This window comes from Sorex araneus, chromosome X (assembly GCF_027595985.1).
Source record: "Sorex araneus isolate mSorAra2 chromosome X, mSorAra2.pri, whole genome shotgun sequence".
Lineage (NCBI taxonomy): Eukaryota > Metazoa > Chordata > Mammalia > Eulipotyphla > Soricidae > Sorex > Sorex araneus.
Window position 1 is genome coordinate 261,462,453 of NC_073313.1, and position 26,927 is coordinate 261,489,379.

At 45.3% G+C, this 26,927-nt stretch overlaps 1 protein-coding gene across 3 annotated transcripts; it reads left to right on the forward strand.

Annotated features, from left to right (window-relative positions):
• Positions 1 to 1,938: 1,938 nt before the first annotated feature.
• On the forward strand, positions 1,939 to 25,989 carry SLC19A3 (solute carrier family 19 member 3). 3 transcript variants are annotated; one of them, XM_055121763.1, is made up of 9 exons: positions 1,939 to 2,369; positions 3,470 to 3,736; positions 4,642 to 4,742; positions 7,330 to 7,488; positions 15,277 to 15,425; positions 18,282 to 19,113; positions 20,735 to 20,927; positions 23,933 to 24,074; positions 24,994 to 25,989. In XM_055121763.1, exons 5-9 carry the CDS (start codon positions 15,279 to 15,281, stop codon positions 25,168 to 25,170), a joined length of 1,491 nt encoding a protein of 496 aa, XP_054977738.1. In that variant the 5' UTR covers positions 1,939 to 2,369; positions 3,470 to 3,736; positions 4,642 to 4,742; positions 7,330 to 7,488; positions 15,277 to 15,278; the 3' UTR covers positions 25,171 to 25,989. The 3 variants fall into 3 exon arrangements, with proteins under 3 accessions (XP_054977738.1, XP_054977740.1, XP_004610909.1); XM_055121765.1 differs by having other exon boundaries at positions 25,081 to 25,989; XM_004610852.2 differs by lacking the exon at positions 4,642 to 4,742.
• Positions 25,990 to 26,927: the final 938 nt, after the last annotated feature.

The following is a 26,927-nucleotide window of genomic DNA, read 5'->3' on the forward strand; positions in this document are numbered from 1 at the left end:
CACCATTTTCTTCTTTGAATTGGGCATTCATTAACTTTTTCTTCATGTGTGTCTCTGCTCAAAGACATTTTTAATAAAAAAATCAGTCAACCATTCCTCATCTGATTATGTCTCTATTCTATCATGATGCATATCCTCTCATGCAGAGGTTCCCAAATCTGTTACACTGACTCTCCACTTTCAGAAAAAAAATAATTTATTCAGTTTCTCCTGGAAAATATCTTTTTTTTTTTTTAAAAAAGAAAGTAATGGAATTCACATTGCAAGTGCACCCAAGGCTATCCTCAGCACCCTGGTTTTTCCAAGCCCTGCCGCAGCCCCCCCCCACCCCCCCTGCTCCGTGGTAGCATCACCAAGTTCAGAAGTTCTCCTGGGTATAGCTGATGGAGTCCGATACCAGGAGGGCTATTGAACATCAGGATAGGCTGCTGTTGGTGGTCAGTGACCCTGCACTGTGCAGAACTGGGTTTTACTGAATACACAAAGGTGGGTGGAAATTCTCAGCATTTGGTCATGAACATCGAGGAACTGTGTTCCTCTAAAAGTTGGTGTCTGCAGTGAATCCTAATTTGAGTGTGGACAGCCCCCAGGGCAGAGCTTCGCTCCACCCACTGCTCCAAGTCACTCAGCTAAGTGTGAGTGCTAAGTGACAGTAGGGATTTAGCCAAGGCCTGACTTTGCCTTAAGGAGTTTTCCCCTAACATTCAGCCTCAGTCACTGATCGTTTCCGACGTTGTTGTGTTTCCTCCCCTTTTCCACTTCTGTGTAGGTTCTTGCAGTCGTGATGTTCAACTCCGGTGTGCACACCTGCAGCTCATTGCTAGGGGAGATGACCCAGTGAGTCGTGACACTTCAGCAGGGCTGTTCACTGGGCATCTGGAAGTGATTGACAGAGCACCCCAGGTCCGTCCTCTGCTGCCATCCCCCTCTGCTCTGCTCTTTCTCTCCAGCCTCTAGTGGCTCCCACTCAGCACTGCTCCAGGCCTGGTCCTCTTTAACCTTCCTGCATCTCTATCCATCTCTGTCCCTTTTTACCCACCCCTCCCCACCACTTTATTTTTTCCTTTGTTGCTCACTCAATATTTCTCATATATGAAATTCATGTGTTTTCCCTGTTGTCCTCTGCTGTTACTGCTCCCTCAATCCACACACAGCTAGAACCTTTATTCAGAAAGTAAAGACTTTGATCCACTAGTGTTTCCCAAGCACGGACAATTCTGGCAGTTAGGATAGAGAAGGGGCCACTGTGACAATGATGGTTGGAAATGATCACTCTGGACAAGAACTGAGTACCAAAAGGACGTAAAGGAACGAACCTGATAATCTTTCAGTACCTGTATCGCAAACCACGACGTCCTAAAGGAAAGAGAAAGAGTGAGGCAGAAAGAGAAAGAAGAAAAGTGCCTGCATCAGGCAGGCTGGGGGTGTGGGATGGTGGGAGGGAAACAGGGGACATTGTGGTGGGAAGTGCACACTGGTGAAGGGACCGGTGTAGGAACATTGTATGACTGCAACCCAATCATGAAGAACATTGTAATTCTGGTTTAGAAGGCCAGGGCACTCCCAAACCCAGAGAATCTGGTGATTTTCCTCAAATCACCTGAAGGTGGGACAATTGAATTCAGTCCAATGGGAGCGACTCCAGACACCTTGGGAGAATTTAAATCCTTAGTAACCTTTTAAAATTAAGTCAGATTTATCCATGTGCAGGTTTTCCATTTCTACCAAGAGGTCATATATATATATATATATATATATATATTTAAATTTTAACCCGAGTGGTATAGTCCTTCTTTAAGAAAACAAAATTATTCACTTAATAAAAATACTAATATATAATCTCTGCATAAGAACGCTCCTATAGCACCAGTAAGCCATTGCGCCTCATCCCCTCTACACACACACACACACACACACACACACACACACACACACACACGCACACATGTACGCAGTAATTATGAACAAGTTTGCCTGAGAAAAATCCAGACTTTCACTCCTATTTCCTGCTACCACCGTCCCTTCATGTACATAAATGCTCATATGACTGCAGTCCTGTTCATTAAGTTTTGGGGAGAAATACTGGAGAAATACATGCTTAATAGAGCAAGGGATCGACCCCCCACCCCGCTCCTGCATTCCATCTGCGTATCACTATTGCTCTAAAGCTGTTCGCTCCAGAGTCCAGCAGATGCGAGGTGCTGGAGGCCTTATTAGCATATGTAAACTAGGGGGCGTGCCCCCGGGCGCACAGCCGAGACCCCGCCCCCTCCTGGGCGGCCTCCGGGACCCGAGAGTTCCGGGCGCAGTGTCCGGCGGCGCCGTCCAGCGGGGCCGCGACTTGGGGGCACTGAGCACCCCACTTAGAGGTGAGAAGAGCCGGGGGCGGTGAACGACTGAAGAGTCAGCATCCTCTCTCGGCTTCAGCCCCTTCTCGCTGTTGTGAAAGCGCGGGAGGCTGGGGGGGTGTCGCTGGAGCCGAGGGACCCTGACGGGTGCTTGCAGGGACGCGTCCGCGTGCAGCTTGCAGGTCCCCCCGCAGGCTCCGTGCTCAGACGCGCCTCTCCCAGGGCCCCGGCTGGCTCCGTGCTCGCACCGCAGCTCTCCAGGGCCCCCTGCAGGCAGCGTGCTCCCGCCGCGGCTCTTCCAGGTCCCTCTGGGTGACTCCGTGCACGCGCCGCGGCTCCAGGTCCCCCTGCAGGCTCCGTGCTCCCGCCGCGGCTCTTCCAGGTCCCCTCTCAGGCTCCGTGCTCAGACGCGCCTCTCCCAGGGCCCTGGCTGGCTCCGCGCTCGCGCCGCGGCTCCAGGTCCCCCTGCAGGCTCCGTGCTAGCCCCGCGGCTCTCTCTCCCGGGTCCCCCTGCAGCCTCAGTGCTCGCGCCGCGGCGCTCCAGGTCCCCCTGCAGGCTGAGTGCTCCCGCCGCGGCTCTTCCAGGTCCCTCTGGGTGACTCCGTGCACGCGCCGCGGCTCCAGGTCCCCCTGCAGGCTCCGTGCTCCCGCCGCGGCTCTTCCAGGTCCCCTCTCAGGCTCCGTGCTCAGACGCGCCTCTCCCAGGGCCCTGGCTGGCTCCGCGCTCGCGCCGCGGCTCCAGGTCCCCCTGCAGGCTCCGTGCTAGCCCCGCGGCTCTCTCTCCCGGGTCCCCCTGCAGCCTCAGTGCTCGCGCCGCGGCGCTCCAGGTCCCCCTGCAGGCTGAGTGCTCCCGCCGCGGCTCTTCCAGGTCACCCTACAGGCTCCGTGCTCGCGCCGCGGCTCTCCCTCCCGGATCCCCCTGCAGGTTCAGTGCTCAGACGCGGCTCTCTCCTAGGTTCCCCTGCAGGCTCAGTGCTCAGACGCGCCTCCCTCCTAGGTCCCCTTGCAGGCTTAGTGTTCAGATGCGGCTCTCCTAGATCCCCCTGCAGGCTCCGTGCTCAGACGCGCCTCTCTCCTAGGTCCCCCTGCAGGCCCAGTGCTCAGACGCTCCTCTCTCCTAGGTCCCCCTGCAGGCTCCGTGCTCAGATGCGCCTCTCCCGGGTCCCTGCAGACTCCGTGCTCAGACGCGGCGGTTCTCCCGGGGCAGACGTTTGGCAACGCAGGTTCAATGAGAGCCAGCGCGAGTGTGGTGAAAGGTCAGCCTTGCACGTGGTCCTGTCGCCTGGAGGTCACGCGTTGTCACTGAACGGAGAGCTGAGCGCAGGAAGTCAGATGCTCTCCCCGGAGCAGAAGAGGGCCCGGGGAGGAAGAGAAGGAGGACGCTGAAGGTAAGAGCCCCCCGGCTTCTGTTGAACGCCACCGGGAGGGGGATTGCACGAACGTTGTCGGAAAGGGTTGCCAGATTCGATAGAGGGGGTGGCGCACTCATCTGGAACATCAGCGTTGCTGCAGTAGATGTGCAGGGGGTTTGATCAGGCAGAGAAGAGTGGGAGGTTTTCTTCTTGAATAGCTTTGTTTTTTGTTCCCCACTGGAGTGTGTCTGCTCTGATCAGCGTCGGAACAAGCTGGTGCTTCCTTAAACACTTTTTTTTTTAAAGTTAAGGTACTTATTTTAAATAGACCCAATAGACCCAGACATTACTAACTTCTAAATAATTGTATCTTCAGACTTTCTTAGCAGTAGCTGCCATTGATCAAAATCCTTATTTTTTTTATTTTCCAATAAAACTTTATTTAGACACTGATACTTGATTTCACATGATTTTTATGTATCATAAAATAGTATCAAAAAGTCTTAGACTTTAAAAAATTATTCTTATCTCACAGGCTATATAAAAATAGGTAGGCCAGAGGGATATTACAAGGATTACAGCACTTTCCCTGCATGAAACTTACCCTGCTTAGATACTTTTTAAAGTTTTATTTATTTAAAAAAATTTTTTTTATTGAATCACCATGTGGAAAGTTACAAAGCTTTCAGGCTTAAGCCTCAGTTACACAATGCTCAAACAACCATCCCTTCACCAGTGCACATATCCCACCACTAAGAACCACAGTAAACCTCCCCCGCACTCTCCTACATGATTTGTTATGGACCGGTAAAGGTTTGGGGTGGGAAGGGCAGTGAGGCAGGAGTATTCAAAGTGATCCCGGGGACCCTCGGCTGCTTTGCAGTCAGAGGAAGTGATTTGCTGTGTAGTTCTGTGCTTGTTGTTTTTGCTCTTTGTTTTAGAGGAGTTTTGAGCTCAGGCAGGCTGCAAAAGAAGCTTTGTTGAGCTACTGAGATCCAGCAATTTCTGACACGTTAGCAGGCCGCTGTGATCGTCCTTGTGTGTATGTATTAACTCTAATTTTGGTCTTACTGTTAAAAATTAATTTTGTTATAGTGTAGGTAACAGCAACAATAGTGTTAACGGGTATTGATGCAGGAACTCACTACACACTTTCACCACCACCAAAATGCCCAATCCCTCACCCTTGTTCTTGTCTTACTATTAGTCCTTCTTCATCCTCTTTCCCTGCCCCTCCCACTCTCCCGCCACTTTGTAATTTGAATTTTAGTAATGATCATCCACATTTTAAAGACTTTTAGCATAAACAGGGTTGGAGCCTAGATGAAACCGAACTTTAGACCCCCAAAGTCATTCTCTTTCCTTGGGGTCATCATAAACTTGAACCCGGAGAGAGGAAGATGCAAACCATTCTAAGTTCTGAAGATATGCAGTGATATATCAAAATATCAGAACTGAGTAAGCCACAGCACTTCGGTTCAGAGAAAAAACCTGGGAAGATATTGAGTAGGTTAGGGGTGGGGTGAATGTACAGGTATTAAAAGATGATTTTCAGAAAAGATTAAGCGGTGATGCATACATAAAAATATGAATACATCTTTTAAGTCATCACTGAGCAAGCTTGCAAGATTATTAAAATCAGATTGGAGGAGAACCTGAAGAATAGGTACATTTAAAAATCAGGAAGATTAAAATAGGGGCAAAACTGATTTTCCCGGGAGGGAAGGAGAGGATTATCTCTTCACCTGATAGCATTTATTTTCCTGCCTATAAAGAAGAATTTTCCCCCTTGCTCTCCGTGTCACAATATGCAACTTAAAAATAGCTCACAGTACATTGTGTCCCTGAGACAGACATCACCCTTTTCTCCATCCATCCCAGGCTTTAAATTAGTTTCATAAACTGCACTTCAGAAGCTAGTTGTGGTCAACTGACTTTCTTTCAAAGTTGTCCATTTTATAGGTTATTTTGAGGGGCACCTCCCAAGTGCTTTAGGGACCTCTGAATCACTCCTGGCAACTCTAGGCCATTGAACAAGAATATTCGATGTGTGTGTCCAGCAGTGCAATGCTTTTCAGACCCAGCAAGGCCGGGGCTGTGGGATTGGGACACTGGAGCCACACCCAGTGGTGCTTGGGGGTGTCAGGCTGTGCTGTGTGCTTTTTTTTTTTTATGCAGGAGTACTGCTTTTTATTCAGCCATTGATTAAGCTGATTGAACAGGGCATGAACTCCACATCACTTTAAAAAATATTTTTTTAATTGGATATCCATGAGATAGACCTTTACAAAGATGTTCATAATTGGAGTTTAGTCATACAATGATCCAGCACCCACCTCTCCACCAGTGTACATTTCCACCACCGTACCCAGTCCCCCACCCCCTACCCTCAGCCTCTCTCTGTGGGAGGCACTTTCCTTCTTACTCTTTCTCTCCTTTTCCTTTTATGCATTATGATTTGCAATATAGGTGCTAAGAGCTCATGGCGTTTGTTCAAGGCATTTGGTATTTTTATCCAGGGGCGGTAAGGCTGGAGTAGCTTTTCAATTGGCCACTTTGGGGTGTTGATATTACTGCCGAGGTTTCTGGAAGTACAGGGAGGTGGGGGGAGGTAGCCCATCCTGACCCTGAGAAAGCCTGGAGATTTCAGTCACAAAAACTGCATACCAAAATTTTCAGCAGGTTATATCCTGGTGAGGTTTGTCCTGAGATGGTGGAGTCAGGCCAGGGGCATGGAAGTGATTTTGGATTGTAGAAGTATGTGCTAGGTGTTGACTCAAGACCTTGTGTATGCTAGCCATGTTCCCTGTCACCTGAGCTCTCTTCCTGGTCCCAGTTTTGTAGTTTTGATAGTTTCCTTTCGCTGTCCTGGAAACTTAGAATGATCTAAGCATAACCCATAGCCAGATATACAGAGAAGAAGAGTCTGGGCAAGTCATGCCAGTGAGAAGAATAATACTGCACATCCTAAAAATTTTCAGACTCATTTTGTAACCAGGCCTGCAGGGGTTAACTTAAAGCAAAACTACTCTGACCTCCATACTTGATAAATATATGGACCTAATTCCAGTTAAAGTCAAATGGGTGGTTTAATTTCTGCAGACTCCTTGTTTGTTTGTGTTTTGGGGGATAGCAGTAATGGATGCTCAAAGGACCAGCCTTGTTTGATAGTGATGTCAGGGTTTTCTGAGTTCTCAGTCTCAGCTAAGGTACATTAGCTGCCCATTTTAGCAGCAAGATTTAGGGGAAATGCTTTTGTTATGTGTTCCTCCCTAATAATAGCTGTTTCAGAAGGATCTGGATCTGGTTATTGATTTATTTTGTTTTCTGTACTGTTTTGATTTGGTTTTGAGGACACGCCCAGTAGTACTCAGGGCTTACTGCTAGCTCTGTTCTCAGGGATCACTCCTGATGGGGCTTGAGGGGCTCTATTGTGATGCAGGGCTGGTGGGTGGAATGAATCTGGGCTGGGCTCCTGCAAGTCAAGCGCCTTTACCTGCCATGCTGTCTCTTCATCCCATGGCCATCGATTTATTTCAGTGGGTTCCAAAGAGGACAGCTCTGTGAGAGTGGGCTGCAGTGAGTGATGCCAGGAGAAGGATAAATCCTGTTGTGTTTGCCCCTCACAGCTCAGTTCTGAAGGAGGAGGACTCCAGATTCCACTGGCCAGAAGGGGTTTGAGACTGAGACTTGAACTGTGATAGCAGGAAGGAGCAGAAGGCAGGATCTGAAGGCAGGAAGCTGGGCTTGCTTCTAGAAAGAAGAAAACCCGGAACTCAGGAGCACAGGTAACTGTGATGTGTGATATTGAATAATGTTCAGCATGGCTGTTGTAAGTTTGTGGGCCTGTCCTAGGGTGAGCTATGGGCTCTGCTTTCATTCTTAGTTTTCTGGGGCGAATCCAGTTCCATAGTTGTGGGTCCGTCTTCAGATTCAATGAAGACCTGGTCGTAGGAATGAGTTTGGAAGAACCAGAGGAATTAAGTCCAGAGGGCTGGAGAGATGGTGCAGGGGTTTGAATGTGCATGTACCCCATGTGCGGTTCCAGGTTTGATCCCCCATGCCACATGTTGGTGGCATTCTGCACCATTGGGTGTAACCCTGAGCCTAGCCACAGAGCCTGGGTGACTCAGAATCACCAGGAGGGGCCTCCAGGCAGCCTGAGGGTTGTGTGGGAGGTCCTTCACCCACTCTCCCCTAAGAATAAAAGTCCAGGGCTGTGTGTTCCTGTACAGTAAAATTCTTTGAAATTGGGTTCTACATTTTAACTCGGAGGCAAAAATCGCAGACACTACCAAGTGTAGATTTTCAGAATAGTTTGAGCATTTATGATGACTGCACTCACTATCCCCTCAAGATCTTGAATCTTTCGTCGCTCCAGAAACTTCTCTCATGTCTCTTCTATTCAATTTCCAAGTTTTCCACCTCCTGGGTGACTGTGCTTCTGATGACTGGGTGACTGTGGTTCTGAAGTCTGTCAGCAATGGAATTGTGTAGTGGGAAGGAGGAGATGGGAGTTTGAGCTTCTTTACGAATGACTGGAGTTCCGGATGCTCCATTCTGGAAGTGCTGTCTTTATCAGTTCTGAAGAGAACTGGCCTTTTATCATCCCCTGGTCTTTTATCACTGTCTCTTAGGCTCAGGGTCTCCCTGGTGAACTATCTTTGTAGGCCAGGTCTGGGGAAGGTATTGCCTTTGACTGGCTCCTTTATCCCCTGCCTTCACAACGCCCCAGCACTGATAGCCTTGGCTCTGGTAGAAAATTCCATCATCTGTGTGGAATAGAATGCCTAAGGGTCATGTGGAGAGGATGGCACCCAGACCTCCTGGGTCCACAGGTGTGTGCCAACTCTACCCTCCTTCTTTTTCTTGATGTCTGACCCTACTCTGATGGCTAGGTACATATTGAAATCTCTTTTGTTTCTCGCTTTAAGTATTTAAAATGACACATGCACTTGCCTGTGGGTTAGGAGATAGGACACTAATTTATTGCTGCCTGAAATTTAGATAAATGTCATTGGCCTTGCACCAAGACCTTTTCCCCTCAGCAGATAGCAGCAATTTACAGACATTTTTTGGTGGGTGTATATGTGATAGCTTGTTTTGCTGCATGAACCACAATGGCCAGTGGAAGGAAATATAGCAAAGGGGTGGGAGCCGTAGGCTTCAGGAACCAGGAAGTGTGCCTTCCAGGTTCCCTTGCAACTCAGTACAGATGGAACCTGCTAAGAGTCATTCTTTTTCATTTTGGGTCACACCCAGCGGTACTCAGGGGTTATTCCTGGCTCTGCACTCAGGAATTACTCCTGGCGGTGCTCGGGGGACCCTATGGGATGCTGGGAATCGAACCTGGGACGGCCACATGCAAGATAAATACCCTACCTGCTGTACTATAGCTCCAGCCCCTAAGAGTCATTTTTTTTTCCCTAAGAGTCATTTTTAATTTATTTTTTCCATTAATCAACATGCTGTCTTCTCCTTGTACTGGAAATTATAATGAGGGGCCCATCTCTTTTTTTGGTGAGGGGGTTGAGGAGGAGGTTGTGCACCCGGTAGTGCTCAGGGCTTACTCTTGGTTCTGCATTCAGGAATTACTCCTGGCGGTGCTGGGGAGATGCCAGAGATCTAACCCAGGTAGGCCACTTGCAAGGCAAGCACCCTACCTGCTACTGTTGCTTCAGTCCCGAAGGGCCCATCTTTTGCAATCTCTGCAATACAGTTGGAAATGTCAGAGATTATCCTGTAAATCATGAACTAACCAGCAATCGTTATTACCACACCCCCCCGCCACACACACACACACACACACACACATACATATTCACAGAAAAGAATGTGGACCTGAAGCCAGTTGGAAAGATTCAGGGATGTGGTAAAAGAACAAAAAAAAGTGGGAAAAATCAATACTGGATAACAATTGGGATCAAAGAGGAGAGGAGAAACCACCTCTGAAATCCAAGAGAGAAACAATGGGAAAGAGATTTTCCAATTGACTATTTTTGAAGGCAGCTGAGTCCACACACAGGGATGAGTCTTGTGAATCCACCTTCATCAGAGTAGAAATAGAAGGAAATCATGTATATTACAGGAGAGGCAGACAGTCTGTAAACTCCTTTCTAGGCAGATTAGCGATTGGTGCTAATTTGACTAAATCGTTAAGAAAGGAACCCGAATTAGAACTGAGACATTGCGGAGCCGGCAGTAGAACACAGAGGACTCCCGGCTAAGGTGTGGGCTCCGATAGAAAACGGTCATTCCTCCTCCAGGAGCTGTAAGACATGGACCATGTCACCTCTGGGTGATTTAGGCATGTCACGCCCAGTGCAAAGGTGTTGGTGGTCTCTGGGGCCATGTAGAGTCACTCTGGCTGCTAACCCAATAGTGCACGTGCACTTTGACCCTCAGGCCCCCGTGATGGATTCCAGGTCCCTGCAGATGGCACCACCGCATGGAGCCAGCTGCCCTGGGCGTCAGGGTGGGTGGGCAGGGAGATTGACTCCTGCCCTGGACAGCGAGGCTCTGAAGGAAGCAGAAGCTCATGCTCAGTGCTCCTGGAGGCTCCCCATGTTTCTCCCAGAGAGTGCCCTGTAGGCCCCTCTGGGCGAGGTCAGCCCGATCTCTCTAGGAGGCCGAGCTGCTGCCTTCAGCCCTTGATGGTCCTGACATTCTGGCACCTTCTCTGTCCATTTCAAGTCGTGGAAGTCTGCCAGGCAGGCTTGGGGTTTCGAGAATGACTTTCCATTTGTTTATTTATTTATTTATTTATCTTATTCCATAGCCACATGATTTTCTTGTTCCCTTTTACACATGAAATTAGAGCACATGAATAATGTGTGGACATTTCTGTCCCAGGAGCACCTTCTTCTTAAGTAGGGGCCACCCTCACAATACTAGGCCTGTCTCTGTGTTGGAGACTGGAGGCTCCAGAAGGTTCTCTAATGGTACACCCAGAGGATCTCAGGACTAGAACTCGCTGTGTGGGGGAGCATGTATTGTCAGAGATTGGACTCAGGATTCCCATGTACCACCCCTTTGGGCCATATTCCTGGTTACAATGAAGAAATTTTAATAATAATAATAATATAATAATAATAATAACTGGGTCCTAGAGATTGACATCCACAGTTTCACACATGCAAGGCAAGTACTTGATCTTAGAACCACAATGCAGGCTCATAAAGCAGTGACTCTTAAGAGATTCTCTTATTTAGGAAACACACAAAAGGGAAAGATAAGGATTTTGCTTTTGAAATATGATCCTAGAATTAATTCTTGCCTCCAAGTGTAATGGAAAAACAGGGCCACTTAGAGATTTCCTGAGGAAGCAAATAATATTATGGCCATAAAATGGGTGAAAAAATAGAAAAGTATTATAGCAGCAGAAGAAAATGGTTTCCTGTCTTCAAGATGGTTTGGATGGTTTTATAATAGAAATGAGATGGTAGATTAACAGGTAAGATAGAAGGCTGGAGAAATAGTACAGCGGTCAAATGCTTGCCTTGCACATGGTCAACCCAGGTTCAATCCCCTGCATTGTATCTAGTACTCTGGGTATTGTCAAGAGTGAATCCTGAACACAAAGAAAGAAGTAAGCCTTTACTTACTTAAATACGTAAGTTATGGGGCCCGAGAGATAATTCAATGGGTAGGGCACTTGCTTTCATGCAGCTGACGCATGTTTGATCCCTGGCATCCCATACGGTCCTCTGAGCCCGCCAGGACTAATTCTTGAGTGTAGAATCAGGAGTGACCCCTGAGCACTGCTGGGCATGGCCCCCAAATAAAAGACAAAAACCAAAAAAGAAGTAAGCTTGAGAATCAAGGCATATGAGGCAGAAACCCTGAAATCAATCCAGAAACAGAAATGTAACTGTAGCCTACTAACCTCCACAAGGGACTCTGCGCCAGGCTGTTTTCACTCGGGGTGCCCCAGAGGGTAAGAACCCTCCCCGCCCCAAGGGACCCAGCCCTAGCAGCCGACCTCCACTACCCAACCGCCACCACGCTCCAGGCCACTTTCTGGATGTTATAAGACACTTCCTACCCATTTTCCATATTTACAAGACCATATTTGATGGAGTTCAGACAGTAGGCAACAAATCATAGAGAGTTTTATATATACATACCTCTCAGAGAGCCTGGCAAGCTACTGAGAGTATCCCTCCCACATGGGCAGAGCCTGGCAAGCTCCCTGTGGTGTATTCGATATGCCAAACAGTAACAATAGGTCTCAATCTCCTGACCCTGAAAGAGCCTCCAGTCATTGGGAAAGACGAGTAAGGAGAGGCTGCTAAAATCTCAGGGCTGGGAGGAATGGAGATGTTCCTGGTGCCCGCTCGAGTAAATCGATGAGCAATGGGATGACAGTGATACAGTGAACCTCCACAAAGCTCTGGGAACTCCAGAAGGCAGATGGGGTTTGTCTGCTGTGATGATTATGGGAAGGGGAAGGAGAAGCGAGCTGCAGAGGGGACGGGAGACGGTCAGCAGGAAGATGGGGCAGGGCAGTATTGGGTCACCAGATAAACACAGGTTTGTCCTGCCTGGGAGAGGCCAGGGACACAGGCTGTAATCTGAACAAATGGGTCTTGCTAATTTGCCCTTGGGTGGCTGGAGCATATAATTTACCGGGTAGGGCATTTGCCTTGCACGTGGCCAACCAGGGTTCAATCCCTGGCATCCCATATGATTCCCTGCGCACCCCCGGGAGTGATTCCTGAACACTGCTGGGTTTGGCCCCCAAAGCAAAATAATAAATAAATGAAAAAGAATGCCCCACACCAAAAAAATAGGGTGTGATTTTCCCTTGGGTAAATACATGTTCCCTGTATTTTTTTGGGGGGTGCTTTTGGGGTCATATCTGGCGATGCTCAGGGGTTACTCCTGGCTCTGAACTCAGGAGCTACTCCTGGCATTGCTCGGGGGACCATATGGGATGCTGGGGACAAAACCAGGATCGGCCACGTGCAAGACAAAGGTCCTATCCACGGTACTATCGCTCGGGCCCCATCCCTGTATTCTTGTAGTATTTTTGCTTTGTCTCCGTCCCTATTCATGCTATCTACTAAATGACTCTAACCAGTTAAACCCATCTTGAGCCCGCTAGGTCTCAAGTACCTGCAACTTAAAAACAACCCACATGGCAAAGAGGCATATTTGAATAAAGAGAATTCCAGCAAACTCAAGGGACGATAAATCCCGTTAGGTTCTAAGTCAGGGAGCACGTGACTCTAGCAAATTCCGTGTGCTCCGGTCAGCCCTTCACGAGATTATCCCCTCAAGCTGTGAAAGCCAGCTCCGCTCCTGATCCTCACAGTTCTGTACTGCTTCTTGGGGGGTGTGGGGGACTAATGAGAAAGAGGAAAGCTTTGACTTGAATTCATGTCTAAGAGAAATCATCCACCTGCCTCGGCATCCTCCTGAAGGCAGAGGGGGCGGAGCCAGCCCTGGGCCAGGAGGCCTTCCCAGGAACCTTTAACAAGCAATGCCCTTCCCACCCTCCCTCTATGGAATTCCACTCATGGGCTTGCTGGAGGCAGCAGCTCCCTCCTTCTGACCCACTTTCAGGCCCCAATGCCTCTGTCTTCAGCCACTGTCTTTAGTCTGATTGTGTACATAAACACTTTCCCCGCCACCCAGAAAGGCTGTCATTAGCCTAATGCCAGCAGCCAAGGTAGAAGGGCCACAGGGGGGGCAAAGGGACTGGAGGACCTTTCCTGGTCTTGGGACCTGGAGTCAAATCTTGGCACTTATTTCAAAGTCTGTGAACATCTGGGAACTCCCACCTACGGCCCCAGGCATTTGGGAAAGTGATCCATATTTGTAGTTAGCATGGGGATGTGACGGGATAATGCAGAAAAGCCTCACACAGAGAAGAAAATATCGATTATTATCAGCAAATTTAACTCCATCTCAGAGTGTCCAGAATGTGTAAGCTTTACAGAGTCCAGCTTGACCCCAAATATATAAAAGTGACAATGGCTTTTCCTACGCACAGTTTAATTCCCTGAAATGTAAGAAAGATGTTAATTTTCTCTCTCTTCCTCCCTCCCTCCCTCCCTCCCTCCCTCCCTCCCTCCCTCCCTCCCTCCCTCCCTTCCTTCCTTCCTTTTTTCCTTCCTTCCTTCCTTCCTTCCTTCCTTCCTTCCTTCCTTCCTTCCTTCCTTCCTTCCTTCCTTCCTTCCTTCCTTCCTTCCTTCCTTCCTTCCTTCCTTCCTTCCTTCCTCCCTCCCTCCCTCCCTCCCTCCCTCTCTTCCTTCCTTCCTCCCTCCCTCCCACCCTCCCTTGGTGGATAGGGGTGCAGGGAGGAAAAAGAAATCTTTTCAGGGGTTATTCCTGGCTCTGTGCTCAGAAATCATTCCTGGTGGGGTTCAGGGGACCATATTTGAGGCCAGGGATCTAACCTCTCTAGGCCTAGTACAAGGCACATTCCTTACTGCTGTACCATCTCTCCAGGTCCCAAACCAAGATGTTTTCAAAGTGAATCACCATTAATACATTAGCTTATTTTTATTTCCTTTGCAGTACAAAATGGAATATTTCATTTCACTTGCATTCTGATGTTTGTATTTCAAGCACTATTATTTTTTTATTGCAAAAAAAGGTATGAATGATTAATGAGTGTCTGGCTGTACTGAGTGTGAAACTAGTGTAGAAGTGTACTCTGTAATAACTCAAAGCAGAGCACAGTCTAAGAAATAATGCCATCCATTCCCATCATAGAGTTAGTGCAAGAATGGGAAAAGGAGGAAATAACAAAATTCAGATTTTTTTTGGTTATATTTTCTTGGTTACACCCGATGATGCTCAAGGCTTACTCCTGGGTCTGCACTCAGGAATCACTTCTGGTGATGCTCAAGGGACCATATGGGATGCTGGGGATACTATTACTCTGGCCACCAAAATTCAGTTTTTTTTAATGGCAAGTAAAATTTTCCATCAATTCCATGTTTTAACTGAATCATAAATTCTCAAAAATTGGAGACAGCCAAAATAAATGTCTTGTGTGTTTCTTCTGTGCCTTGGAGGTCTGGGCAGTATAATGGAGAAATGAGTGTCACATAAACGTGCCATTCATGGGACAAAGGATCTTAGAGTCACAGTCCAGTATGGACAGAGGGTGCATAGAGGTTGATCTGTTCTCCGTGCTCTCTTGGTTTTGACCAGTTTACCACAGGTCTCTTTAATTGACCTAGAAAGACCAGTTTACCACAGGTCTCTTTAATTCACTAGTTAGTGTTTTTACCTGCCCTCAACCATTCGTTGGTCCTTTGATCATCACTTATTAGTAGCTTCTTGTGACACTGTTTATGGGAACACTAACATGTGATCTAACCCAGACACATGAATGAGGAGTTCACTGATGCTGGAGGGTCTCACTGACTCTCCTAGGAAATTGGAGAGCGTTAGTCATCAAAGAAAATCATCACTTTCCTCTTTCAGCTGATGATGGGATAAATATGTCAAGAGGGATATTTGTCCTTTCCTAAAAACATTAGAAATCAGTATTTCCTGACGTCCAGTCTTTCAGAAAGAGGAAACATCAGTTTATTTTGGTTTTGCTTCTATTTGATCAGCCATGGGTTGCTTCCAAACTGCAACTAACTCCTGGATTTATCCCACTGTGATCCTCTGCCTATTTGGATTTTTCTCCATGATGAGACCCTCAGAACCCTTCCTTATTCCATATTTAACCGGGAAAGATAAAAACCTGACCAGTGCCGAGGTAAGTCAGTACCTATCTGTATATGAGCTTTAAAGTTGCTGTGCTTGAACAAGTACTTAAGATCTCATGTCTTCATCCAACTTGAAACCACTGATACACCAATCTCAATGAATGCTCTGTCTGTAGTAATTAAAATGAAATAGAACTGGTAAAATGATACTTTATACTTCAAAAAACAAACAAAAAAGGAGCCAGAAGACACAATTGATCTAAAATCAATATTTTCAACCTGTTTTAATTTTTGGGGTGTTAACAGTGCTCGGTCCTTCTTAGAGAGCCCGGCAAGCTACCGAGAGTATCTCACCCGCATGGCAGAGCCTGGCAAGCTCCCCGTGGTGTGTTCGATATGCCAAAAACAGTAACAACAAGTCTCACAACGGAGACGTTACTGGTGCCCGCTCAAGCAAATTGATGAACAACGGGACGACATGCTGCAGTGCTAACAGTGCTCAGAGTCTGCTCTCTGCTCAGGGGTTACTCCTGTTGTGCTTGGGTGAACAGGCTTGCTGAGATCCAATCCAGACCTCCCTCCCGTGTGCAAAGCTTACAAAACATTCTCTTGAGCTATCTCTTAGCCAAAGTATGTTTCACTTTTATGGAGTCATAAGATTCATCTTAACACTCATATATTCTTTCCTTCTGCTATAGTAATCCCCAAATAACACCCCTGCCGGGCACAGCGTCTGGTCTCCTAGACATTCCACTGCTGAGGTAGCAACAGAATCTGATTAAGAACTGCAGTATTTTTAGGACACTTAGTTGGATTAAAAAACTATTTAGCAGCCAGTGAGACATTACCGGCTCTGCCTCCCAGCTTGATCTTACTGACATCCAAATCTCTTACTTAAAAAATTCATTGATTTCCTTTATAATAAGGATCATGAGATAATGCATGGAGCCAGCTGGAGAGTTCCCTGACTAGAGCTCAGGGCATCAGAACAGGTGCTATGCCCAGAACAGAGAAAACCCCTGCAAGGCTGAGGCACTGGTTCTATTGGGGGCTGGGGTCGTGCAAGAGTGCAGCAGGTTGGGTGCTTGCCTTGCACACCTTGCACACTGCTGAACCAGGTTGGATCTGCCAGAACCACATATGGTCCCGCATCACTGCCACATATGAGCTTACCGGAAGTGATTCCTGAGCACAGAGCCAGGAGTAAGCTCTGATCACCTCTGAGAGCAGTCCAAAAACAAACAGAAAAGGCAAGTTGTTTCGCTATAGCTGTGAGTAGAGGAAGATGATTCTGTTTCATTTTCCCAGATGAACGCTTATCATGAGGAGACAAAATGAACAGGGTGGGGGGGCTGAAGATATGGTATAGCAGGTGACACACTGCTTGGCACTCAAACTGCACATGTTCAATCCTTGTCATCACCCATAAAGTTTCTTCCTTCCTTCCTTCCTTCCTTCCTTCCTTCCTTCCTTCCTTCCTTCCTTCCTTCCTTCCTTCCTTCCTTCCTTCCTTCCTTCCTTCCTTCCTTCCTTCCTTCCTTCCTTCCTTTCTTTCTTTCTTTCTTTCTTTCTTTCTTTCTTTCTTTCTTTCTTTCTTTCTTTCTTTCTTTCTTTCTTTCTTTCTTTTTTGCGTCACACCCAGTGATACTCAGGGGTTACTCTTGGCTCACACTCAGGAATTATTCCTGGCAGTGCTTGGGGGACCATATAGGATGCCAGGAATTGAACCCTTGTTGGTCTCATGCAAGGCAAACACCCTACCCGCTGTACCATCGCTCCAACCCAATTTCTGAGCCCCAATAGGAGTAAGCCCTGAGTGCAGAGGGGGTAGCTTAAGCCACTGTCCCTACATACCCCCCCAAAAATATAGAAAAAGGCTCAGTATGAACTAAGAGCCCAATGGCTTGGTTTCTACCATCACTGTGGAAGAGTAGATAATTTCCTTAAAAGTGTGGCTCAGTTTTACCAGACTTTCTGATCTCTATGCCGCGTCACTGACATTTGTACCCTCAGAGGGTGCTGGAGAAAGCAGGGGTAGGTGTGTTGGAGGCTAGAAATCAGGAGGGGATAGGATAGATGCTAGTGTCATTGCCTTGCACGTCTAATGCTCCAAAGTTGAATGACTTCTTTAGTTCTTTGCTATGTTCCTATGAGTGGGTGGATGCTGGGCACCATCCATTACACTTCCAACAATCTGGTAGACGACTCATCTAAACTGAAGATATGCTGAGGAAGCAGAGTGGAGCCTGGGATTCAGGGGAAGACAGGTTGGGAGTCTAGCTGTTTGATCAAGAGGAGAGGACAAAGTAATGTCATCCTACATCTTATGACATCACTAGTTTCTGTGGTGGGACTCTGCAAGATGCATTAGTCTGTGCTCTCTTCATGTGATCACCGGAATGATAAGCTGGTGTTGTTTTTTTTTTTAACGTGGTGAAGAATGGCTTTAAAGAAGATTGTCACTTTTCTGTACCACACTATTGATCTAATGTTGATAGTCACTAGGCAGGAAGGCAGCCGTAATTTTTGTGAGCCTGCCAAAGAGTATCATTTATCTAATTTAGATAAATTAGATTAGATATCACCTATCTATATGACCAAATTTAAAATAATTCCAATTGCCTATTAAGGCATGCCATTCTCGTATGACATGATTTGTTTGGGAAATGATTTTTGGGAAATCAATTTTGGGAAATGGTTTCTTTGGGAGAGCATCTCTCTTGTCCAGGCTTGAAATATGTGTTCTGGAGCCCTTTGGTACAATATGAAGACTGTGCTCTCCAACTGGATGCAGAATCGGTTAACAGTCAGCTCCCATGCTCCTCGTCATGCTCAGGCCTAAGGAAGGTAATCCTCACCCCCATCCCAGCTATCCATGGTGACAGGAGCCCTTCTCCCCTTTGCAGATCACAAATGAGATTTTGCCTGTGTGGACCTATTCTTACCTGGTACTGCTTCTGCCCGTGTTCATCCTCACGGACTATGTCCGCTACAAGCCCGTCATCATCCTGCAAGGGATCAGCTTCATCCTTACATGGCTGCTGCTCTTGTTTGGCCAAGGGGTGCCGGCCATGCAGGTGCTGGAGTTCTTCTACGGGATGGTCACGGCCACCGAGGTGGCCTACTATGCCTACATCTACAGCGTGGTCAGCCCGGAGCACTACCAGCAAGTGAGCGGCTACTGCAGGAGCATCACGCTGGTGGCCTACACGGCGGCCTCGGTGCTGGCCCAAGTCTTGGTCTCTGTGGCCGGCGTGTCCCTCTTCCACCTCAATGTCATTTCCATGGTCTCTGTGTCTGTGGCCTTCCTCTTTTCTCTTTTCCTGCCCATGCCCAGTAAAAGCATGTTTTTCCATGCGAGACCCAGCAGAGAGATGCAGCAGCCGTCGAGCATGAAGGACATGTTACAGGAAATTCACGAGTGTGAACGGCCAGGAGGGGAAGAGGAGAAACACCCAACTGGAGTCACCAGCATTTCAGGGAACTTGCCTGATGGCGGCCACTTGGGCGGCCCGAGGGCAAAGCACGCAGCTCTGAGAGTTTTTGAGCAGTGGTTCCAAGATCTCAAGGCGTGCTACCACTCCAAGCATCTTTTCTACTGGTCCCTGTGGTGGGCTTTTTCCACAGCAGGGTTTAACCAGGTTTTGAACTATATTCAAATCCTCTGGGATTATAAGGCACCCTCCCAAAATTCCGACATCTATAATGGAGCTGTAGAAGGGATTGCAACATTTGGAGGTAAGCAGACTTTTATTTCTCCTTCTTTGCCGGGTTACCCCATTAACTATTGCTCCAGTGGCTATATAGCCCCCATGGTGCAATTTTCAGAACAAACATTGCTTGTTTGTTTGTTTGTTTTGGGGGCCACACCCAACTGTGCTCAGGGTTTACTCCTGGCTCTGGGTTCAGGGATTATTCCCGGCTTTGGGACCATATGGGGTACCAGACTGAACCCAGATGAACTGCATGCAAGGCAATTGCCTTCACTCTGATCCTGTTTCTCTAGCCCCACGAATCAGGATTGCAATGTTCTAGGGAAAAAGAGGGACATGACCCCTATATTTAAATGTGTTTGAGTAATAACAGAAAACTCACAAACTCAGGATTAAATTGTAAAGATTACATTTTAGCCAAATTCCTGATTTTGTTTCATCAACAGCATAAATGTTAGCAATAACTCTTTTTCTTCTGGGATTATTTTATCAAGAAGAAAATGCCAGTGTAATGTAAATGTAAGAGTTACTGTTTTACATTTTTGTAACTTTCTATGGCTTCTAAGTTTTGCTGAGATTTGTTTAACAGAGTTATGTTGTGACCCAGGTTAGCAAATCTAGACCATTCTGGTCTAATTATAGTGGAAAATGAGTAGTGTAAGGTACATAAGAGGTAGAATTCTAACATCAAAGAGAAATTGCCTTTTAAATTTATTCTACAATAAATATTTATATCCTGATGGACCAAAACTTTGAAGATATTTTGTAGAAGGAGATTTCCACTCCCTAATAACAAGCAGTTTCTGGAAGGTCATGGCGTGTCTATTTTATTTTTCCTCTCTTTTAGGGAGACACCAGGTTAACACCTGGACCAGATTGTTCCAGAGTTGTTTCATTGAACTCTTTCTCCTACATTCCACATTCTACAGGGGAAAATGATTCTGTTTTCTTTTTATAATAATGGTCATATTTGGTCATATGTAGAAAAATTAATAAAAAGTCAGAAATTATAAGCATGCCTTTCATTTTGTTAAAGAGAACTGTAATTGCTAAAAATTTATTGCCAATTTTTAGGTCTCCAAAGCAAGTAAATTAGAAGGGACCTTGAAGTTATTTAAGATGAAGACACAATTTAAATAAGTAATAGAGATTGGTCTTACTATTTTTTGTTTTGTTTTGTTTTTACTTAACACCCAGCTCAAGGTTCTTCAGATTTACTCCTGGCTAAGTGCTCAGGAATTACTCCTAGCAGTGCTTGGGAGACCAAATGTGGTGCCAAGGATTGAACCTGGGTCACTCATATGCAAGGCACACAACCTCCCTACTGTACTATCACTCTAGCCCAAGATTAATAATTCTTTTCCCCAATAATTTCTCATGATATGAATGAAAAATAAGACCAGCAAATGATAGAATAGAGGGAATCCAAGGGCCAACCGGGTTGAAACAGGATAAATCCACATTGAGTAGATCACTTTGTGTGTGTGTGTGTGTGTGTGTGTGTGTGTGTGTGTGTGTGTGTGTGTGTGTGTGTAAGTAGGAGAGCTGCTCTTTGGAATAACCGTGGTGCAGGTCTTACGGGAGCCGAATGCTATTTCTCCCACACCAGGTCAATCTGCTTGAACCTCCCAATGTTTCTCTTTCAGGAGCACTGGCTGCCTTTGCCGTGGGTCTTGTGAAAGCCGACTGGGACCTTCTGGGAGAGTTGGCTCTGGGCATATTCTCAGTTGTCAACGCAGGCTCTCTGTTTCTCATGCATTACACCACCAATGTGTGGGTTTGCTATGGTGGCTATTTCATCTTCAAGTCCAGCTACATGCTTCTCATAACCATAGCGGTGTAAGTGTTGCCAGCCACTTCATTTCTCTCCTGAAAGTAATCCATACTCTCTCTTTTGAAGCCCCATATTTGCGTTAGAACTTCAAATTTATTTATTTATTTATTTATTTATTTATTTATTTTTGGTTTTTGGTCATGCTCAGCAGTGCTTAGGGGTTATTCCTGGCTCTGCACTCAGGAATTACTCCTGGAAGTGCTCAGAGGACCATATGGGATGCTGGGGGATCTAATTGGGGTCAGCTGTGTGCAAGGCAAGTGCCCTACCCCCTGTACTATCGCTCCGGCCCCTTCAGATGGATTTTAATCACATACAGTGTTAAATTTTGACTACTTCATATCAAATAAGACAAAGTAAGCCACCTTTCCAATTAAGTAAAATATGGTAAATGAGTTTGATACCTACCTGGAGCGCCGGAGAACAAACTCATTTACCATATTTTACTTATTACATTTGCCATACTCACCCTCGAGAACGTCATGCAACGACTAGAATGGGAAGGAATGGGAGTGAAGATGGATGGTCGGCAACTACACCACCTCCGCTTTGCTGCTGACATTGTTCTCATAACACCAAACATTAGCCAAGCAGCACAAATGCTGGCCGACCTAGAGTGTGGAAAGGTCGGACTGCAGCTGAATTTCAGCAAAAAAATGTTCATGAAAAACAAACTAGTCCCTGACATTCATTCCATTTGCTCTCAACGGAACGAACATCTCCGAATGCAGCAGCTATGTGTACCTGGGTTGAGAACTCAACATGAGGAACGACTTGGCTCCAGAACTGCACAGGAGGAAGAGAGCAGCGTGGAACGCCTTCAAGAGCATCGAAGAAGTGGTTAAGAGGACAAAGAACCTCTGGCTCCGGGCACATCTTTTCGACTCCACCATTCTTCCTGCACTAACATAATGCCTCAGAGACGTGGGCCCTATGCAAACAGGATGAGAACGCTATTTGGGTATCCCAAAGAGGAATTGAAAGAGCTATGCTTGGAATATCATGTTTCACTCAAGTGAGAGAAGGAATCCGGAGTTCTGACCTCCATCGACAGTCAAGAATCTGGGACTCTGTCTCGTTTGCCAAAGCGTCAAAAATCAGATGGGCCAGACACGTAATGCGATTCAGAGATGACCGCTGGACTAGAGCTGTTACCAACTGGATTCCATGGGACTTCAGAAGATTGCATGGCCACCCACCTACGAGATGGTCAGACTTCTTTGTCAAAACCCTGAATGAATGGTTTTAGGCTCTTCCTATTCCTGGAGCAAGCAGATATTATTGGGCTACACTAGTACTTGACAGGGATTAATGGAGACGTTACTGGTGCCTGTTCGAGCAAATCGAAGATCAACGGGATGACAAGTGACAAGTGACAAAATGGTAAATGAAAGACTGGTAGTTTTCTAACACCAAAGTGATCATATCAGTTTGTGACTTTTCATTTTGAGCAGTTTGCCAGAAAACATTATAGTGTGACTGGATTTTGAATGATAGGTATTTTATCCTTGGCATCACCATATTGCTTAAGTATTTTGAAGCATATATTTTTGTGTTAAAATTTTCTCAATAATGAAGTTGATACTGAAAAAGTAGATGTAGGTAAAGAGGATAGAGATCTAAATCTAAGAGATCATTTCTCAAATAAATATGTTTCATTCTGTATGTCAGTGAGAGAAAGCTCACTATAGTAATGAAAAATATTAGAATTTTAAATCACATTTAAAAACTAGACTATAATTTGAACAAGTTTTGAATTTATTAAAAATGTTTGATATGTAATTAACATAACAGAAATAGAAGCAAGGATCCAAGAAAAGATCATGAAGCAAGGAAAAGAGATAAATTTGTTTTGTTCACTGAAATGTGTTAGTTTAATGACAAACTTATATTGAGTTCTTTTATAACAGGAAGATTTGTTTGTAAAGTAATATTCTTTTCTTTTTATTTTGAGATACCCATAACCCTGGGCTAGAGCGATAGCACAGCGGGTAGGGCTATTGTTTGCCTTGCATGTGGTCGACCCGGGTTTGATTCCTCCACCCCTCTTGGAGAGCCCAGCAAGCTACCAAGAGTATCTCGCTCGCACGGCAGAGCCTGACAAGCTACCCGTGGCGTATTCTATATGCCAAAAACAGTAACAACAAGTCTCACAACGGAGACGTTACTGGTGCTCGCTTGAGCAAATCGATGAGCAACGGGATTACAGTGATTCAGTGATACCCAGAACCCTAAGCATCTTACTTGCATTCTTCAGAAGAGCTAGTACAAATGTCAGACAGCGAAAGTCTTTCATAGTGTTTTGTAATGAGATTTCAAAATCTATATAATTTTCTGGAATATATCATTAAAGATTTGCCTAGTGATCTAACCAGTCCCATTAACCACCACCCAGTTTTAAAACTACTAAACCACAAATTACCCACCAGTTTGAAAATTGTCATTGAAACTGTCATTATAAGTGGGTCATAACAAAGGCTCTAAGTGTTCAAAAAGTCCTCCTATTGCCCTTATCTTGCATTTCCATAGGTTCACTGTAAAACTCTCTATAACTAAATGGCAGACAATGTTCACAAGCTATAAGCACTGTAATTATTGGGGTTTAGTTTCAGAAGCATTGTATTGGCTAGGAGGAAATTTATTTGAACTGTTTTAATTCGGTTCTTAATATTTCTTTAAAAATTCCCTTTCTTTGTTCCACTTGTTAATCTATACTATGGAGATTTATGAATGTTAGTGCTTTTAATAACAGACTGCTTTCTCTTTAACTTCTGTCCTTTAAATAATCCCATCATTAAAAACTTTTTTGTTTGTTTTTTGGGTCACACCCAGTGATGTACAGGGGTTACTCCTAGCTTTGCACTCAGGAATTACTCCTGGCGGTGCTCAGGGGACCCAATGGGATGCTGGGAATCAAACCCGGGTTGGCCACGTGCAATGCAAATGCCTTATCTGCTGTGCTAGTGCTCCAGCCTCCCATCATTAAAAACTTTTTGCTGTTTAATGGCAGATTTCAGATAGCTGTTAATCTGACCGTGGAACGCTATGCCCTAGTGTTTGGAATCAACACTTTCATTGCTCTTGTGGTTCAGACCATTATAACTGTGATTGTTGTGGATCAGAGAGGACTCAGCCTCCCAATCAGCACCCAGGTAAGCAGAAACTCTTCTGTTTTTATGGTCAAGTCATTTGTTGGAATGTAGAAGAACCAGGCTATCTCAAAGACCTTTGGTTGCACTACTGCAGTTAGTGAATTTCTTGGAATTTTGGAGAGGCATTTTTAAGAATAATTACCAGAGCATAGGATACCAAGAAAGTTTCCAGACACAATAGAAAAAGCGTTTATTTTTGTCTCCTAAAACCTCAGCAGATGAGATTTTAGATGAGATTTATCATATCTTAACACCGAGTCCTCATACCTCATCGTCTTCATGTACTCAGTCCCAAGGATGACTGATTTTCAAGTGGGGAGTTGGTGAAGGCAAAACACTGACTTTTTCCTGTATCAGGAGGATTTGACATTAGCCCAATTTATGGCTTTATTTATTGACCTGCTGATAAAGAAAGATTTTATTTTCATTTTTGGCCGATGCCAAGCTGTGCTCAGATCTTACTCCTAGCCCTGTTTTCAGGAATCACTCCTGGCAATGCTCAGGAGACCATATGCGGGATTGAATCTGGGTCAGCTACTTAGAAGGCAAGCACCTTACCCACCGTACCATCTCTCAAACTCCCACATTTCATTGTTAAAGACATTTCAGAAAGCCATCCTTGAAACATAGACCATAAGTCAATGGGATCTAGTGCATTTACATTCTTGATAACGATCTCTAGGATTCATGCAACCCTGACTCAAAACATTCGCTCTTGATTAGTTCCTGCATTACTTATACCATCTTTCTGGTTCTTCCGAGATGGCAGAGAAAGAATGGTGCTAATCTAAGTGGTTCATATTAGCATCCTGGGTCTCAGATATACCATAAACCAAGCTAAGTTTAAATACCACTCTGTATAATCAGTGACCTAGAAGGTCAGATTGTATGTGTGTCTAACTAAGTTTCTGCTCTCTAGTTTTTAGTTTATGGCAGTTACTTTGCAATCATTGCCATAATTTTTCTAATAAGAAGCATATACGTTATCTGCTCCACAAAATGCCAGAAGAAAATACAGAACGGTGCTATAGGTCAGAATCCATATGGGCCACAACCAGAGGAACCAAGGACTGCCATCATGGGAACAAAGCTCTAATCTTGTATCAGCGATGCCTTCTCAGCGTGAACTGTACTGATCACAGTCACTGGTGCTGTAGGCTGACATTCTTCACAAGTCTGCATTCCAGTGAACCTTTTCAAAACCACCCCAGGACTCCAGCCTTGGATCGAATATATGTGTCCAGGTGACTGGATGCAGTCCTAGGTGATTCTCAGCTGCACTTGATATCCCAGTGTGGGACCTAGCGAATACCTGGGAGTGGTAAATTCTAGATTTGACCTCATCTAAGGACAGGGCAATGACATGGAGGCAAACCATGAGAGAAGGCCTCTATTTTGGAGTTGGTGTTCAATAGTGGTGAGCAGAAATTCTAACAACACATGGCACATTTTTCACCTCTCAGACCATTTTTCTCTTTTGATTAGATGTACTTCTGTGCAACTTACAGTTGAGAGACTTCGTGGTTTTGTTTCATTGTCGGCACTTTGCTTTTATCTTGATAATAGAAGAACCCGTTCGATTTTATTAGCTGGTCCTGCCATGTATTTTTCCATGACTTTTTCATGTACTCTGCTAAGCTTTGTTGTTGCAACCCTACCTCAGGAACAACTGTGACACTTGACTCTATGCACAAGGTGACCTTCAGGTGAATGCCCAGTGGCCTTAGAGAGACTGAGCTCTCTCCCAACCAGCACTCCGATGCATGTCAGTGTGATGTCTCTCTAAACAGAAAAATGGAAATGGAAATCAGGCGTTTCTACAAGTCCTCATGAATTAGGAGACACTGTGGGGAACATTTAATGTTTTGATGGTAGAGGTTGTGTTACGTAAAATAATTATTAAAGAGAAATATTAAAGAGCTTTACCAATTTTTTGATAAAAAATTATGCTGAGAATTGTCTGAGCTTGTCTGTTCTTTGAAACTTCACTGATGGATGCATTGAATGGTCTACCAGTGGAAACAAAAGAATGTTGATCACAATTTGTGTTCCAGATATACATCTTTCAGATCCCAAAATTTAATCACTTGAATGAAAATTAAATTCCGTCTATAAACTACCATACTTAAAGGAGAAAAGCTTATAGAAATTCAGTCTAGCAGATCTGCTGTGTTTTTTTGGTGTGTTTAAGAGATAGCTGTGTTGAAGAAGTTGGTAGATGATTTCAAGTTGTGCCTTTTCTTCGCTTTATTCTTGGTTTCACACACTGCTTCTATCACCAGAAATTCAGAAGGAAAAGAATAATAATGATCTACTGGACTTTAACTGTGTATCAGACAGTGCCAGGCACAGCAGTCAGGAGAGTTGGGGAAGAATAAGGAATAAAAAGAATTCTATTATTGGTTATGGAATTCCAAATGTCAAAATCAGTCACTCAAGAACATAAATTAAGCATAATTATAAAATGAGATACATAAATAGAGAGGAAATACCCAGATTGTGATATAGTTAAACAAGGATGTCATTAGGCTAAGATTGGTTCTAATATTTTCAGCAGCCTATTTTTTTTTTTTTTTGCTTTTTGGTTCACACCCAGTGTTGCACAGGGGTTACTCCTGTGCATTCAGGAATTACTCCTGGCAGTGCTCGGGGGACCATATTGGTTTCCAGAGTCTGAACTATATCACATACCCAATTTCTTCACACTTTCTCTAAAAAAGTTGTTTTCTTTTTTGTCTTTTTTAAAAAAGTAGTAGCTAAACTCATGGGAATAAGGTAGTATTTGATGTTACTATTGACTTGAATTTCCCTAAAGATGAGAGAGGTTCAGTATCATTTCATGTGCTTGTTAAC

Coding starts and splice junctions, on each gene's coding strand:
- SLC19A3 (XM_055121763.1), top strand. CDS start 15,279: ATGGGTTGCTTCCAAACTGCAACTAACTCCTGGATTTATCCCACTGTG. Junction 15,426..18,281: donor AAAACCTGACCAGTGCCGAG/GTAAGTCAGTAC, acceptor TCCCCTTTGCAG/ATCACAAATGAGATTTTGCC. Junction 24,075..24,993: donor GCCTCCCAATCAGCACCCAG/GTAAGCAGAAAC, acceptor TCTGCTCTCTAG/TTTTTAGTTTATGGCAGTTA.